The sequence below is a fragment of the Haliotis cracherodii genome, unplaced genomic scaffold (genome assembly GCF_022045235.1).
Source record: "Haliotis cracherodii isolate W230 unplaced genomic scaffold, xgHalCrac1.p SCAF_6, whole genome shotgun sequence".
Lineage (NCBI taxonomy): Eukaryota > Metazoa > Mollusca > Gastropoda > Lepetellida > Haliotidae > Haliotis > Haliotis cracherodii.
The window spans coordinates 28,264,765-28,281,194 of NW_027266319.1; the positions used below are offsets into that span (position 1 = coordinate 28,264,765).

Below are 16,430 nucleotides of genomic sequence, written 5' to 3' on the forward strand. Positions count from 1 at the left end.
GTAATCAATAAGTATGCAGAATATTGCAGTAAATATAATTAAAACTATATATTTTGTATCATGTTATTGATGTTACTGTATAAACACGTTTCAGGTGAATATATGCCGAAACATGTACCGTCGATGTAAAAGATTAATAAATGCCATTAAAATACTTCGGCGAGTTTCGTGTTCTCCACTAATTAACTAGTACATTTATCAACTCAATTGTGCAACAATGCATGATGACTCAGACATCACGTGATGTCATTGGCAAATCAATGAAAACACACGTCACCATTTCATGTAGACATTCCTGAAAATGACTGCAATGGCCCTACCATGTAATGCAGCATTGGAGGACCCCAAGGGCTTAAATACTTTCGGAACTTCAATATTTTCAAGACTGGTAAGTCTAATAGTGTCTTCTTCATCCATGTTGAATAATACTAAAAGGGGCATATGTACTGTGGAGAAGTCTGCTGATGTGTGACTAGCGGTTTCTGATTACCTCTCATAGGTTGGACGTGTTGTCTATTAAATATATTTATTATAAATTTTAAACATTTAAACATGAAGTGGACATTAGAGGCCATATGGAACATATCATTGGTGTGTATTGGGCTCTGTCTCAATGAAATAGTACTAGTTTACCTTGTAATCAGCACCTGGTTGTTAGCCTTGTTGCGCATGCGCGGTAGCGATTATTTCTCAACAACATATAATTTAATATAATGAGATTGAAAAATCCCTATAACAACATTTGTCACTTGGTAGTTATGTTTGCCTCATGGGGGATTTTAATGCCAGAACCAATACTATGTGTGATTACCTTTAACTTTTGATGGTTGACAAATTGGTTGATCTACCAGAAATGGAAAATGATTTTAACCCATTGAATATTTTAGACCAACATGCCTACCACATCAGAGGTGCAAACAAGATGAAGATAGGGCCAACAATTTGGGGTTTGAATTAATAGAACTGTGCAGAAATTTAAATCTCTTTATCTGCAATGATTGAGTTGGCTCGGACTAAGCAACAGGCAATGCAACATGTAAAACCAAATCTGTAGTGGATTATCTTATTTCATCACCATTATTTTTACCGCTTTATGCTGATTTTAAAAATAGTGATTACTCACCATTATATTCAGTTGTTCACTGTCCTGTTCATTTTGTTTTAAAATTCCTAAGAAACATCACCAATGGTGGTGTCTACTCGGGGTAAATCCATTGGAAGATAACATCAGTACAGGCAAACCGTTACGGCATGAAAAAAATAGGAACTCCATTAACATAATATTAATATTTCAAATATTTCACGCCTCACAGAGCGTACACAGTGTACTCGCGAAAGCGACGCTGACCCAGATACATGGGTGAACGACCTAGCTTCTGACATAACGCACCTGCTGGTGGATGCTAGACTCATAACTTATGGCGCCAGGAGCATTTGGGCGAATCGTCCCAAACAGAATAATAAGAAAAAAACATAAACCATGGTTCAATAATGAGTGCAGGAAAATGCGAAAATGAATTTCATAAAGCTAAAACAAAATATACAAGTTACGTAACACCCTTTCAAAAAGAAAGAACTATCAGCAAATGTTAAGAGCTTATAAGAAATGTATGGACAAAATATCAAAATGAAACAAGTAAACAGTTTCGGGACCTTAAGAAATACTCACCAAAAGAATATTGGAAGCTACTAAATAAATGCGATATGACCAAATCCGAAAAAATACTCCTGATATTGAAACGTTCTTTGAATTTTATAAAGACCTTAATGATTCCCAAAATAAAGATGCGATACCTGACGATGGTGTAGATCAACAATACGACACAGATATTTTAAATAAGGTAATATCAGGTGAAGAAGTCCTTTCCGCATTAAGAACCTTAAAAGAAACAAAGCTACTGGATTAGATTTAGTTTAAAATGATTATTTTTTCGAGGCTACAATACATTTAATACTACTCCTAACTTTAGCTTGATACTTCGTTCTCAATTTGAACCAGATTGCTGGCTGAAGGGAATAATCAAACCGATATATTAAGAAAAAGGGAGGACACCTAGATCCGAACTCATATAGACCAATAACAATTCTCAGCAGTTTCCCAAAATTCTTCCCAAGTATCCTAAATGCGAGGCACACTGAGTTTGTAAAAATAAATAACATTTTAACTCCAACCCAAGCAGGATTCTCCACAAGTGACAAGGTATTTGGTCTACATGCAATGAGGGAAAACGTAATACAAGCAAACCCTAAACTCTTCTTGCGTCGTTATTGGTTTTACAAAATTGTTCGACACTGTTGGGAGGGCTGGTCTATGGTATAAGCTGCTAAATTATGGTAAATATGGTAAATTTCTTAACTTAGAAAAGAACATGTACAATAACATAAAATCCACTGTTATGCTACACAATCAAATATCCTCATTCTTCCCATGAAACATTGGAGTGAGACAAGGCGAAAATCTCCCGCCACTTTTGTTTTCACTTTTAATTTTTTTATATTGATCCCTTCTTCTGAAACGAGGAAGTAAAGGTGTTAATTTAGATTACTAAAGCGACAACAATCTGATATTTTGCCTGCAGTTTATTGTTTTGTTATATGCAGATGATGCTGTCTTATTCAGTGAAGACCCTGCAGACCTACAACAATCACCAAACAATTTTCACAGTTATTGTTCACGATGGAAACTTGTCCAAAACCAAAATAATAGTTTTTGGAACCGGGCCTGTTCGAAACAGCAATCTGAAATACTCATTCACTTTTGGCAATCAAACTATACAAATTGTCGATTGAAGTTTCACAGAAACGGGAGATTTGTATAAGCCATCAAAATGTTAGTAGAAATACAACAAAAGCTCTCATTACTAAAAAAAGCACGTAATATTAATTTTCCTTTGGATTGTTTTTAATATCTACATTTGACACTTTGATTCCCCGATCCTAATGTACTACAGTGAAATTTGGGCATTTGAAAACATTAAACTAATCGAAAAATTTCTTTTAAAACTTCTTAAACTGGCAGAAATGCAACACCAAACTATATGATTTATGGGGAGCTCGGAAGGGAACCCTTCTGTATCAAAACGTACAAATGTGTTATTCTACTCTGGCATTAAATGGTTACATATAATCAAACTCCAAAATTAATAAATGTTATTTATACATTTATCACTCATAACTACGCTGGCATCTCTAAAAAAACTTCCATGGACAACACCAGTTGAAACTGGACGCTTGTCTGATATCCCAAGAGAGAAAGATTTGCGTAATTTATTTAGTGGTGGCCTATGTATATACCTAAAAATCTCTCTGAATGGCCTAATGTGTATGAATTGAAGAAAAATGTTTATCCAGCTTAAAACTTGTCCAAATTCATAAATACCATCTTTAGAAAACGTGTATGAGATTCCTGTCACTTTATTTCTGTCATATTTCATTTTAGTGAGTGAGTGAGTTGGGTTTAACGCCGCGTTTAAACCAGTTATATCGCGGCGTGTCAGCTTAATGTGTGAGGAAAGCCAGAAGTGATGCAGGTCTTAGACGTTTACCACTTCGGTGAAACCCACGAGCACGGGTATGGTGCTGACAAACCTAGAAACATATTCTGGGTGAACTGGGATTCGAACCCACAATCATAGGTTTCTGGCGTGTCCAGGGGCGCAACTCTGCACAGCGAATCGCGGCGCCTTAGACGACTGGGCCACCCGTGCCCCCTATTTCATTTTAACATTTGATCCCTTTGTGCATTTGCAAAATTCTCCTGTTATCTTGATATTGATATCTTTGTTACATTATGAATTTATATTATAATTTTTATCATGTACCACCGCTGGTGCGTCTTTCTGAGAAATTACTGATCAAATGATAAAAAAACAAATAAAGGCGGACGAATGGGCGATCTTTTTCGATTTGTCTTCCCTTCACTTAGGGGCGCTGATCCGGACGGCCAACCTTAAAATGACGCGTATGGTATGCTCGAAACGTGGTACATGTTACCATCACACTATAGACCAGATAACCAGTATAGCCTTTACGTCGGCAACGGCCACGCTGGTGTATGGACAGTATATCTTTCCGCCTAAACAATGATCTGTCGATTGTCATGTCGTGGAATACATGTTCCGTGATTCAGTGATACAACAGGGATGACCACGACTGTTTATATTGTAATAGTAACCCACTTGATTCAAAACGAGGCTGCGGAATCAGGTGATCGTTCATTCCAGGTCGCATTGTTACGTGACAATCGGTACTTCAAGTGTTGCACTTTGTGTCTTAATATCATACTTTTAGAATTGAAGTATAGTTTCATTGTATAGGTACCCATATCTGTGTTGTGTAAGCGCCAAACAGACTTTATGCATGCGGTTCAGTACAGCGGCTTGGCGATGCGCGGAATGTGAAGGCCTCAGGCAAAGAACACATTAAATTTCGCCACCGAATGTTGTGAACACAGGTATTTATCAGGTATTCAACTGAGATATGTGAACATTTCTTTCAAGATATTTTGAAAGAAACAGGCACTGAAAATTATGTCATCAACTGCATATAACATTTGTAAGAATTGATTGGTGCATGGTATATAAAAATGAATTTATGAATGAATGCTGGCTGTTTACCACCTTGATTTCATTACAATTATGACAAATAATAGATAGTAATAGAGCATTTTAATGATTTTGAATATTTGAAAATTATATTTTGTTCACACATAGAAGAGCCTATATATTAGATTAAATATGTATATTTATCGGTACTTATACCAACTACAACTTTTCATCTTATAAATTAAAAACAACATATCTATACTAATTTTCAATTTCTATAATGATGATTGTATTGATATTGCCCTGTCTACATCCAGTTTGCTTTGACATGATGAGATGATTGTAATAGATGAAGTCCATTCTTAATTTCAGTGGACCTTGCTTTAATGTTTTATAAGGGACGAAACTGTGCACAGCCAATCGCGGCGCCTTAGACGACTGGGCCACCCGTGCCCCCTTTACCCGAATAATTAAAGTAGAAAAATAGCATATGAGCGATCACGCGGGTATCAAATCACTAATGCTAATTCTGAAACGTCGCTGATAAGCCTAGAATCGTTTAGAATGTTTTGGAAAATATGCATACACAAACGCCGAAGTGTTCGTTCCGCCGTATTGGATTGTGTTTACAAAATGCCGGTTATGAGACGCCTATGCGATCAGGTATATTTCAAACTCAGCTGCTATACATGCGTCCCTGAATTCCTGATACATTTTCGAAACTGGTCTTTGTCACCAATGCAAATTATCTGGATGAAATCATGCGAAATGAATTAGGCATGGAAACGAAAACTGCTCTCGGAAAACTGTACTTGCTGAATGTAAACAAAGCAAAATTCAGATTTTACAATGTGTAGCATTTTAAGAGGTACCTTCGTCTAATTGTTGCATACATTGGCTCGATCACGCGTTTGAGAATATTCATGGGAAGAGTGCACTAATTATGGAAATACACACATATACATTACAATGATGTGCTAAATTCAACAGAAGCCGTAAAAGTTTCCGTCCAGTGTGACGCCATGCCTGACGCTAAATCACGCACAACGATGACAGTAGTTATGTGCATTTCTGACTAATTCTCTTTGTTACATTGGAAAACATGGTAAACAAATAACAGTACGCAGATTGTCAGAATGTTTCTGATAACTTACGTGACACATTTATGTGTATACGATCCCTCAATCAACGAAAATCCTCCTCTGTAAACCCCGGTTACTGTTGTCAGTGAACACGTCAAGCATGATCACCCTATCCATAACATTAAGAGCCAGTGAGTAAAGAGGCGTGACAAATCCCTGTAAAGGTCATAGTATAAGGTAGAATTGCGCTTCATATTGACAAGAAACGTGTCACATTTCCTAAATTCCTCTGACTGTCTACCATAAAAAATCTAGAATGACTTGTGGAGGTGATGGTCAAACCTTGATTGAAAAGCGTTATGTAAAATGTGTTTCGACATGGAATCTGAATAACAATCTGTACATGCTGTTAACTGCCTTCGCAACTGAGAAAAGTAGACGCTATGAGCTGGGGTTGATGGTGTGTTCGACACCAAGGGTTCACAATTGGGAAATCGAAATCATCCCTTTTGTCTTACAGCTGTGCAGAGGTTGCCATCCTTTCTTAGCACAGAACTAAAGAGGACACTGACTCGGGTTTCTCAGTTGTTTCCTTGCTTTCCAATTGAGGTGGATCGATGATCTGAGGATACTTATTTATCCAGTCATTGTTTAAAGAAATGAGTTCATCGATATATCTGGACTGAGGTTGAACTGTTTGGCGCTGTGTCCATTGTTTGACACGCATGGAAAGAGAATCCAATCAGCTAGGGGAGGGCCATAATTAGTACCCCAGGGGATACCTACGACTTGTGTAAATACTCTCTTCGCCCATTTAATAAAGATATTGTAAATCGAGAAATCCATCAACTAACATATCTGACTATTTCTAAGTTCAGTTACTTTCTATTTTAACACATTTACCACTCCCATTAAAACTTGTGATAAAAACATATTTCAGAACTCCTTTCTTGGAAACATAAGCCCTGTTGATTAGCGAATGTAATTTCTCTTTGTTAAGAATATGAGTGAATGTCATGCATATGGTAGCATAATTATGCATGGGTAAAAACAAATGTAATTCTTTCTCAAAATAGTATTTTCTTTATGTATTACGTACACAGTTTACATAATGAATATGACTAAAAAACAATTACCATCAATTTCTGTATAGCTTTTATTGGTTTGGTTTTTCAAAATCAAAGCCATATAATGTACTTATGATGTAAAAGTTGCCAACATAGAGACGGTGGTGTGATGACAACGTGCAATTTTAGGGATCAACTTCTCTCCTGTTTGAACCACATTGCCTATCATCTATTCGTACACAAAGTGTGCGTGTGTGCGTTTTATTCAGTATTGTTTTTAAAATAGTTTTACATTGTTGTTACTAGTGGCCCTCAAGTAAACAAACGAAATGAAACGGGCACTCGACAAAGTATGGACTTCACCAGAGGCTAGACAAAGTACGTGCGACTGCACGTGTCAGTTTGCAGTGACACACGGTTCAAATCTACGTTGGGGCCCGCCCAAGGAGGACCGTTAAATTAAATGTTATTTTTCTTTGTACATCAACATCATCAACAGCGAACAATTTCCTTTTATGTCCATCACTCAGTATTTTATGTTCTCAATTCAATAACAAACCGCTGGACTAATGAAGCTAAAACTTCATGATGCTTGTTTCCACCAATGACGAGAACTGGATCTGAGGTAGCGTATTTATAGCAATTACTCAGTCATTTGTGTTCCGAGTGTAATTACATTTGGTACATGTATAATTGGGAAAGGTGATCAACATTTGTGTTCCGGGGGATCAACATATATGTTCCGTTCTTTGTGTGCCTTTTCACATTTTGACCTCACAATGACCTTTTCACAGACAAGGTAGACACAATTTTATGGATAACACCTTCTTAATACTGTAAAAAGCGTACAATATTAAAGAAGTTGTTATCCATAAAATTGTGTCTACCTTGTCATCCGTCAACTTCTAAGTAATGCCTATCAAACAATTTTTCACAGACATACTGAATTCTGAAACTTATAATGGCAGTAGTGCTGGTGTATAAATTTGTATGAAATTTGCTAATTGCTTTGTTTGTTGTTGGTTTCAACACGTATGTTCCGTTTTTTTGCAATGATTTAAATTTTGATATTGTTTTGACAATGCCCTTACATTCTCCTTTGAAATAGCTGTACTGATTGAGCTGAACTTTGACATGGATGTGTCTTCTTATGATTGCATCATATTTTATTCAAATCATTAGATTATCGCGTCACGTTTTAGCCATCAGTATCTGTGCAGAAAATATTTGAACTTCAGTGCCGATAGCAACTTTTATTTAGCGACTGTCTTTGTTGACATTTAAACTGCTGACTACACATCCATATAAGCTGCAGTACCCTGGAACTATTTTCTCCAGTTAATTTACTGAAACAAATTATTTTTGTCCTAAGTACAAGACGCTCACTACCAATTCCATCTAATTGCGCCTGGTTTTTGCTGATAAGATTGACATGTTGAGAAAGTATTCACGTTCTCAAAATGAGCACACAACCTTACCTGAATTTGGGCAGTTTGAGAGGGTCTGTCATTTGAAGGAACCTGGGGACTCTGGTCTATCACTTGGTTTTCTGGTTTGTCTGGTATGTTTTCAGGCCGTCGCGTGGCAGGAGTGCTGCTGTGCGGCGTCAGGCAATCAATAATTACTTTGTCATGCAAAGTGTGTGAATGACGAGTCCTACCGGTAGGGCAGGACATGCTTACCATTTACGCGAACAGCCTGTGCCATCGCTTATTTTCAGTGGTCAATTCACGTATTTTTAACCGGTGGTTTGCCTTTTACGCAAAATGGAATCTGTTTCCATGGAGACTGGTTTATCTCCAGCGTTGACATATATAAATCATCAACGCTAGAGAATAACCAATCTACATATAAGTAGGGTAACTAATGATTTGAATGTAGCTCTCGCTGAGTGTACATTTGGCGTTTCATCTGAACACAACATCTGATCACAAGGGAATTGCACCATGTACGTGCACACAGAAGCCAAAGCGTGTACGCTAATAAGGTAACTCACAATCACTAATGCAACTCACAATCACTTATGCAATTGAGCTAAGCACACGCTTAAAATACCTCCGAGACAGTCTCCAATAACAGGCGAAATGGCAGATTGTGGGTACGATAGAGGGGGATATCATATCATGTCAATATCAAAAACTCCCGGATGTTTTGGCTAATCAAAATGTGTAATTTCTCGACTATGGGACAAGTACCCCCAACCTGGTGGGGTTACAATGAGACCTGGGCGTGGTAGTCCTGAAAAACACCTAAGACAAGATCGTCTAATTACATTATTTGCACTTTAAAATAAAATCTGCTCCAGTTATCAAAAGAGTATTCCGTAGAATAACAGGAATTTTACCATCAGCTTTTCATAGCCGGCAAAGAATAAGGTGGGCTTGAAAAAACCAAGGACGGTTTGGTTTTGCCTCCGTTGACAGATGGCAGTAAACATTGTTGCGACGTCCATGGACGGTGTGGGGCGGTAGTGCGCTAGTGTCATAGTGTGGGGAAGTATCACACATGACAGGCGAACTGATTTGGTTAATGTGAATGGACATTTGACTGGCCAGCAATATGGTGAATAATCCGGGTTGGACCAGTCCCTATGCACATGTTCCGTAACATGTACCCGAGTTGCATTGGTCGAAACGGAAAACACATTACCGATTGAGTTCGTAGGACTAATATTATTCTCAAGGCATACACTGGAACAACGATAGAACAATTTAGCTGTATCACCATTTAGTGTATTCATGATTGAAGCTGGATTGAGGATTCCATTCGAGCTCTACCTTAATGGGATTAGTAACCCCACATTGTACCGTAAAGGAGGAAGCACCACTGAAAGTCAAGTAAAACACGACTTAAAATCAGATATCCAGATCAGTTCGATAAAATCGGTAATTTCCCAGGTTATTATCATATCACACGAGACACAAACGTCCAACCAGTCATACATGCACCTCAGAAATGTACAATACATCTTCGTAGGGAACTGAAGTCAGAACTAGACAAATAAGAACAAAAAGTTATCAGAAAAGTTGCAGAGCCAAGTTGAGGTGAGTTGAACAGCAGTCTGGCATTTTATGGATGTACTAACGTATTGATCAGGATTTGCCTTGACCCGAAGTATCTTTACAAAGGCATCCTAAGAAGTCTTCATATAACGTCAAATCTGGAAGTATTGACCTTCAGAATCTTGTGGTTCAGAATACTTTAGCAAAATGTATGCAAAGAACGGATTCTGGTCTGTGAAACATGATGAAGAACGTTCCTGGCTCACTCTTTCAACACACCATAAAGAGGGTACTGTTTTCTCCACATGCCATTTGCTCTGGTAATGGCTCAAGTTGTCTTTCAGCAGCATCCATGTTATGATGACTGAGAAAGAACCTGACAAAAACTTCCACAACATCAAGCAGATATGGTCTAGTATTCAACAGACAAAAGTGCTCCATAAAACAATTGAGTGATTGAAGTTTTCGGCATGATATTTGACAAAGAAGGGGCACATACATCACCAAAGAAGGTCTAAGCCATCAAATGTATGTCAGATCCAAACAACATCACAGAAGTGCATGTTCCCGGGGATAGTCACGTATATGGCACAATTCATGCATCCCAAATCTCTCTAATCGTACAGCTATACTTAGAGGAATGCTAAAGAAAGATATAGAGTTTTCACTAACCGAGTCACACAAGCAAGCTCGAATTAAGAATCAAAGACTTAATTAGTTCAGACCCAAAAAAGAAACATTCCAGCAAATTGACGCATCAACGTTTTGGAACTGCTTAAGTACAGGGAAACAAGCCAGGCGCATTTGCTTACAATGTTTTAGCACCTACTGAATAGAGATATGCCAACATAGAACGAGAACCCCTCGCAGTGTTATTTGGATGTGAGCGCTTCCATATCTATGTATATGAATGAAAGTTCACAATTGACAGCAACCACAAACCTCTGGAAATGACACAGTTATCGAACACAACAGCAGTTCCACCTCGACTAAAATGAATGCTATTGCGGATACAGAATTACGATACCATTGTGCTCAAGCCTGGAAAAGAATTGCTCCTCGTCGTCACACTTTCTTGCCTACCTTCGTTTATAATATATACATATATATATATATCCGGTTTCGAAATGCATAACGTTTCAGTTCGAGAATGGCAAACACCAAATAAGTGTACCACATCAAGCGTGTAATATCGTAACGTGTCACACATAACAGTCTATTTTTAATCCTTCACCACTTAGGATACAAATATTTCAGTTGGCGAGGGCCCACTGGCCTGTAAACCGTCTCACGGTGTCTAAAGCTGAAGTGTTACGTGATGACACACGACGTGTAAGTATCGAAATGCCTTTGTGCGCTGACAATTACCCCGTCAAAAAGTACCTGCTGCCGTCTGCTGTTTTGAATGACCTGGGTATAGTTGATGTGAGTCATACACACAGGGTTTGTTTTCAGTGTAGAGTTACGTTACCTTCAGATTTAACTGTACAGTGAAGGAAACCGGAACGGGTTTTTACTCCTGTCTGTAACAGATTCCAAGTGACCAAAGTGCCTGAGGTTGAACTAAGGAATCAAATGGATTTTATTCAGTAAAAATATATACTGACTTTGCTACGCCATGTGTAACTGTCCAATCACTGAAAATCACCATCAGCACTTCACAAGGATACCCTTACACAATTTGATATTCATTGCATTGACCTCAGCGTGAAATTAATCAATGGAGGACTTCGACAGAAGAACGACTTACGGATCTTCAATATGTTCTAGATTGGTAAGTTAGATAGTGTCTTCCACATCCATATTAGATGATAATGATAAAAGAAGGCATTGTACTGCGAACAGGATTTCTGACTACCTATCGTAGGATTAAGAAAGGATAAGATATATGGATGAACAAGTTATGTATTACAGCTAGGAGCGACAATTTGGTGAAGGTGTAGGTTCTATAAACTGCAGCCTTGCCTTTTATTGCGTTGATAATATTGTGTTGATTATACACCATGGAGCAATTAGGGGCAACGTTTCGGTGTAGGTTCTAACACCGTTATCAAGCAAGTGATGGATGAACAACTTCTTTATTACAACTAGGAGCGACGTTTCGGTGTAGGTGTAGGTTCTATAAACTTCAGCCTTGCGTATTATTGCGTTGATAATATTGTGTTGATTACACACCATGCGTGGGCCAAGTTTAAGGACAGGGGTTCTGTTGCCTGACGCCGCACAGCAGCACTCATGCATTGCGACGAAGGCTTGCACTCACACAAGCGATGGACCAGATAATCTAGTGACACCATAGCGCAATTACACATTTTGTTGAACCTCAAAAGCATATGTTAATATTGAATTACGTCTGCTGTGTACAGAGATTCTGCTGCTGATACGTTTAAGAAGTATGTTCGATTTGCGAGGTGAGAGAGGAGTGGGGGGAGGCAATGTCTCGCCACATTATTCTTCTGTGGCTTACACGGCACATTTGATAAATATAGAATACTACAAGGGGGAGAGTTTAGTGTTTTATTTGTTATTTGCCGTTTAAAACTTTCTTTCGAATTTCAATGTCGTGTGTGAATATAGGTAGACATCTACGCGACCCAGAGCATAATACAAAACAATAGTTCAAACACGTCACTAGAACCTTTTTATTTCTTTTTAATCAGCATTTATCAGGAATATAATTAATTATATTTTTTTTAGTATTTTTGCCTTGTCTTATAACATTTCATCTAACTTAAAAATAAATAAATGCTTTGGTTCAGTCTGGTGTTAAATGTCGTCTAGATGCTAAATGAGACAAAATGGATTCATTATTTTGTCTTTACGGTGATTTATATATAGAATGGCTATCTTTCAAAACTAAAAACGTAAGTAAAGAAAATGAATTCTGTAAAATTACTGAGGTGAACGAAATTGATTTTTTTAGCATTATTAACTTTGATGCCTTGTTTTCGGAAATGCAAGCACCAATGAAAACAATGTGGTACCCTGCTCAGATGTGGCCACTGACACAGATCAAAGCGACTGCTCCTGATGAATACCAAATTAAAAACCTGATTCACTATAGTATCGGGAAAAAATTCTAAGATTTTGAGAAACCATAAAACATGAAAAGGTAAGAAAACAAACTTAAAAAAACACTCTAAAAAAAACCCCAAAAGCTTGCCTACCTGTTTTACCGATTAGTCATCGGAGACGAGAAAATATCTGTAGATGGAAGTACTATTCCTGTTTCTGAGTTGGCCGACCTTCTCCGTGCATTCTAGGCCGAGAAGCTGCGGCACATAAGGAATGAGTGAGTGAGTATGGTTTTACGCCGCTTTTAGCAATATTCCAGCAATATCGCGGCGGGTGACACCAGAAATGGGCTTCACACATTGAACCCATGTTGGAAATCTAACTCGGGTCTTCGGCGTGACGAGCGACCGCTTAACCACTAGGCTATCCGACCGCCCCTCATGAGGAATGAAGGGGCACATAATGATATTGTTTGTAAATTTGTTCAGATAAGGAAATTATGTTGACATATTTCTAGATAATGACTGGGGAAACGTATGTGACCGAGAGCCGGGAAATTCCGACAAAATAACATTGAGGACTTCAAATTTAAGCAAACATTGATACGATATTATTTAGCGAGACCAGTAAACTACAAGGTATGCAATTATAAGAATTGAACGTCAGTTTAGATGGGTTCATTGAAGTGTAAACGATTTAAGGCGCTGGTTAGACTTTCGTGTGAACCTCCGACCTTGCGACGTCAGCCTAGCAGCAGGGTGGTTTGGGTCATCAAGTGTGCATAAGTTTCCTTATACGCAATCTCTATCATCTCCAGACGCAATGTCTTTGAATAAGCCCAGGGATGTTCAGAGTTTTCAATATTTGTTCGGGAAACTTGTTCCCACAGAACATTAACACGCGCTTTGGTATTAAACAATGTGTAATATATGTACGGCTGAATGTTAATTAAATGTTAATCAAATGTGAGATCTCTTCACGGGCAAGTAATAAATACTACTGAGCGTTTGATGAAACTCAGAGTTGTAGCTTCGTACTTCACAAACACAGTTGGTCTTTAACGCCGCACTCAGAAATATCCCAACTGTATGGCGGCGGTCTGTAAGTAATCGAGTCTTGACCAGACAATCTAGATTGACATCATGAGCATCGACCCACGCAATTGGGATACGATAACATGCATCAACCAAGTCACCGAACCTGACCATCCGATTCCATTAGTCGCCTCTTACGGCAAGCATGTGTTGCAGAAGACCTATTTTAACCCGGATCGTCGTGGGTAGTTGGAGTTAGTCATCAATGTTCCTCAACTTGTACAAACAAGTTCACAATAGTTGGATTATAGCCGAAGGGAGGCAACTTATGTATCCTTACCTCATGAAATGGACACAATTCTATAATCGTCATAAAATATTTTACTTTTTTATGCTATATCTCAGATGTTACATAAACGTTTGATGATGAAAACGAACACTTTATCATCACTGTTTGATAGTGATCCATAAACACACTCTCATGGTATTGTTAGAAATGTACAGTGGAGTCAGCTTTCAGAAGTTGTTTGTCACTTTTATATTCATTTGCTGTCAGAATTGGGATTATGAACTTTAGGGGGGTAGCCTGATTATCAGTAATCCATTCATATACATCTCATCCCAATGTTGCCTTTTGTGCCCAATGGAATCTATGTCGTGGGATATCGAAGAATGGCGTTGACGTTATATCGTTAGTTGAAAACGTTGACTCGTCAAACCAAAGCACAGTCTCGACTCTCCACAGAGGTACAATGCATGAAACCCCTTTCTAGTGACCCCTGGCGTGATATTTGTGGAACATTGCTAAAATCAGGGTAAGATCTGACTCACATAGTCGTAAACTAGTATAAAAGTATGTGTACAATTATTATATGATTAATAAGATATTCAAATACTCTGTTGCAGGAATGTTGCAGGTGTTGTCGGGGATGGATTATACATGTGTGGCAGTTCCTGTTCCATTTGATGTCATTTGGCTACACTGTGATGGGTCTCGTATTGTGGTATACTGGGCCTGAGCTCCCGTACAATACAGGGGCGTACCTAACAACATGGTCCTATATTATGGTTCTGATCCATTTCTTCATCTCATCCATCATCAGCTCCGTGAACCTGGTCGAGAGTCTCAGGAGAAACAGTCCACAGTCGAGACGCCAGACAATGATACCACTTTCATCATTTTCGAGTCAAGCTTACATTCCGGATGGTGAAAATGTCACATCATACCAAGTGGAAAGAAGCAGAAGACAGACACCTAAAACTGAAGGCGCAAATACTGTTACAATGTGCCACTTTGGACTTCTCTACCTTTCGCAAATATTTTCAAGTGTCGTCTTTGTATTTGCGCCAATCGTGACCGTGGTATATTTTGCCGGAATTTGTTCCAGCGACGTTTACTGCACAGCATTCCACAACATCAACGTACACGCTGTGAATACGTTATTTGTCCTTGTTGATGCCGTCATTACCATACGTGGAAAACGTTGGTTTTGCGTCATTTGGCCTGTCCTTTATTTCATGATCTATATAATCTTCAACTTGGTCCACTGGTATATCAATAACAGTGTTATATACTCAGGCTTTCTTGAATGGAAGTACTTTGGACGAACCTGTGGATATGTTGCCCTGGTTTTCTTGATTGTGGTATTTTTACACATTTTGCATTCACATCTAGTATCGTTTCAGGTTTATCGTCTGAGAAAATACAGGGCAAGGCAGGGTGGACAAGTTTCGGGTGATGAGACCATTTAACCACATCACAACATACAAACCTCAAATGAGATGTTCACGACATATGTGTGATATGCGTGAAATTCAGAGCATGGCTATGTAACATATTCAGGATATGTATCTGCATTTGGGAGCAAGTTTATTCAAGGTATCAAAATTGGTAATTTGATCGTTTTGATCTGAAGTTTCTACGTTGATATTTTATAGTTACCAGAACAGAAGAGATCTAATGAGTAACAATGCAACATGAATAGTATGGTCGCAGCATCTTGTCTTGATTACATTAAAAAGCGACAAAATCCTTTCCATCATCATAAGAAATCCATACTACCATTCCGACTATATCGTGCGCATGTGTGCCTGAATCACTGTTGGGTGGTCTTGTAGCCTAGTGGTTAAAGCGTTCGCCAGTCGCGCCGAGGACCCGGGTTCGATTCCGACATGGGTGCAATGTTTGAAGCCCATTTCTGGTGTCATCCGCCTTGATATTGCTGGAGTATTGCTTAAAGCGGCGTCATTCACTGAATCACTGTTAAATAGTTTTTTGTTGTTTTTAAAAGTGCAAGAAGATGAATATATCCTTCCCCACCGGTGGCACCCACTACTTTGACTTTAACGTTGCCTAGACGGGTGCTAGGATGGGCCCGACCCTATCAATTGTCTTGTATTGTATTTCCACAAAATTATATATCTAAATAATCTTTTCACTTCAGGTGTTGGTCATGTTTGCTAATAAAACACCACTTGATTTTGGAAAATGTTTTTTTGTTTAATTTGCCTTGATGCTACCATTTGGATATCCACTGGTGTGGACCATTGTCTTCATCATACCACACAAACGAGCATTAATTTTGGATAAGTGTTTGACCTCTGACGAGCACAATACCTACAACAGATCTGCATATAGTTGGAGTGGATTTTTGGTGATATCTTCACGTGTATTTATGGCTTCAGT

At 38.5% G+C, this 16,430-nt stretch overlaps 1 protein-coding gene across 3 annotated transcripts; it reads left to right on the forward strand.

Annotated features, from left to right (window-relative positions):
* The first annotated feature begins 301 nt into the window (after nucleotides 1-301).
* LOC139445920 (uncharacterized) lies at nucleotides 302-16,146 on the forward strand. 3 transcript variants are annotated; one of them, XM_071227175.1, is made up of 2 exons: nucleotides 302-388; nucleotides 14,651-16,146. In XM_071227175.1, exons 1-2 carry the CDS (start codon nucleotides 302-304, stop codon nucleotides 15,494-15,496), a joined length of 933 nt encoding a protein of 310 aa, XP_071083276.1. In that variant the 3' UTR covers nucleotides 15,497-16,146. The 3 variants fall into 3 exon arrangements, 1 of the variants encoding a protein (XP_071083276.1); XR_011651893.1 differs by lacking the exon at nucleotides 14,651-16,146 and adding an exon at nucleotides 7,000-7,084 and having other exon boundaries at nucleotides 347-388; XR_011651894.1 differs by lacking the exon at nucleotides 302-388 and adding an exon at nucleotides 11,387-11,469 and having other exon boundaries at nucleotides 14,651-14,736.
* The last annotated feature ends 284 nt before the right edge of the window (nucleotides 16,147-16,430 follow it).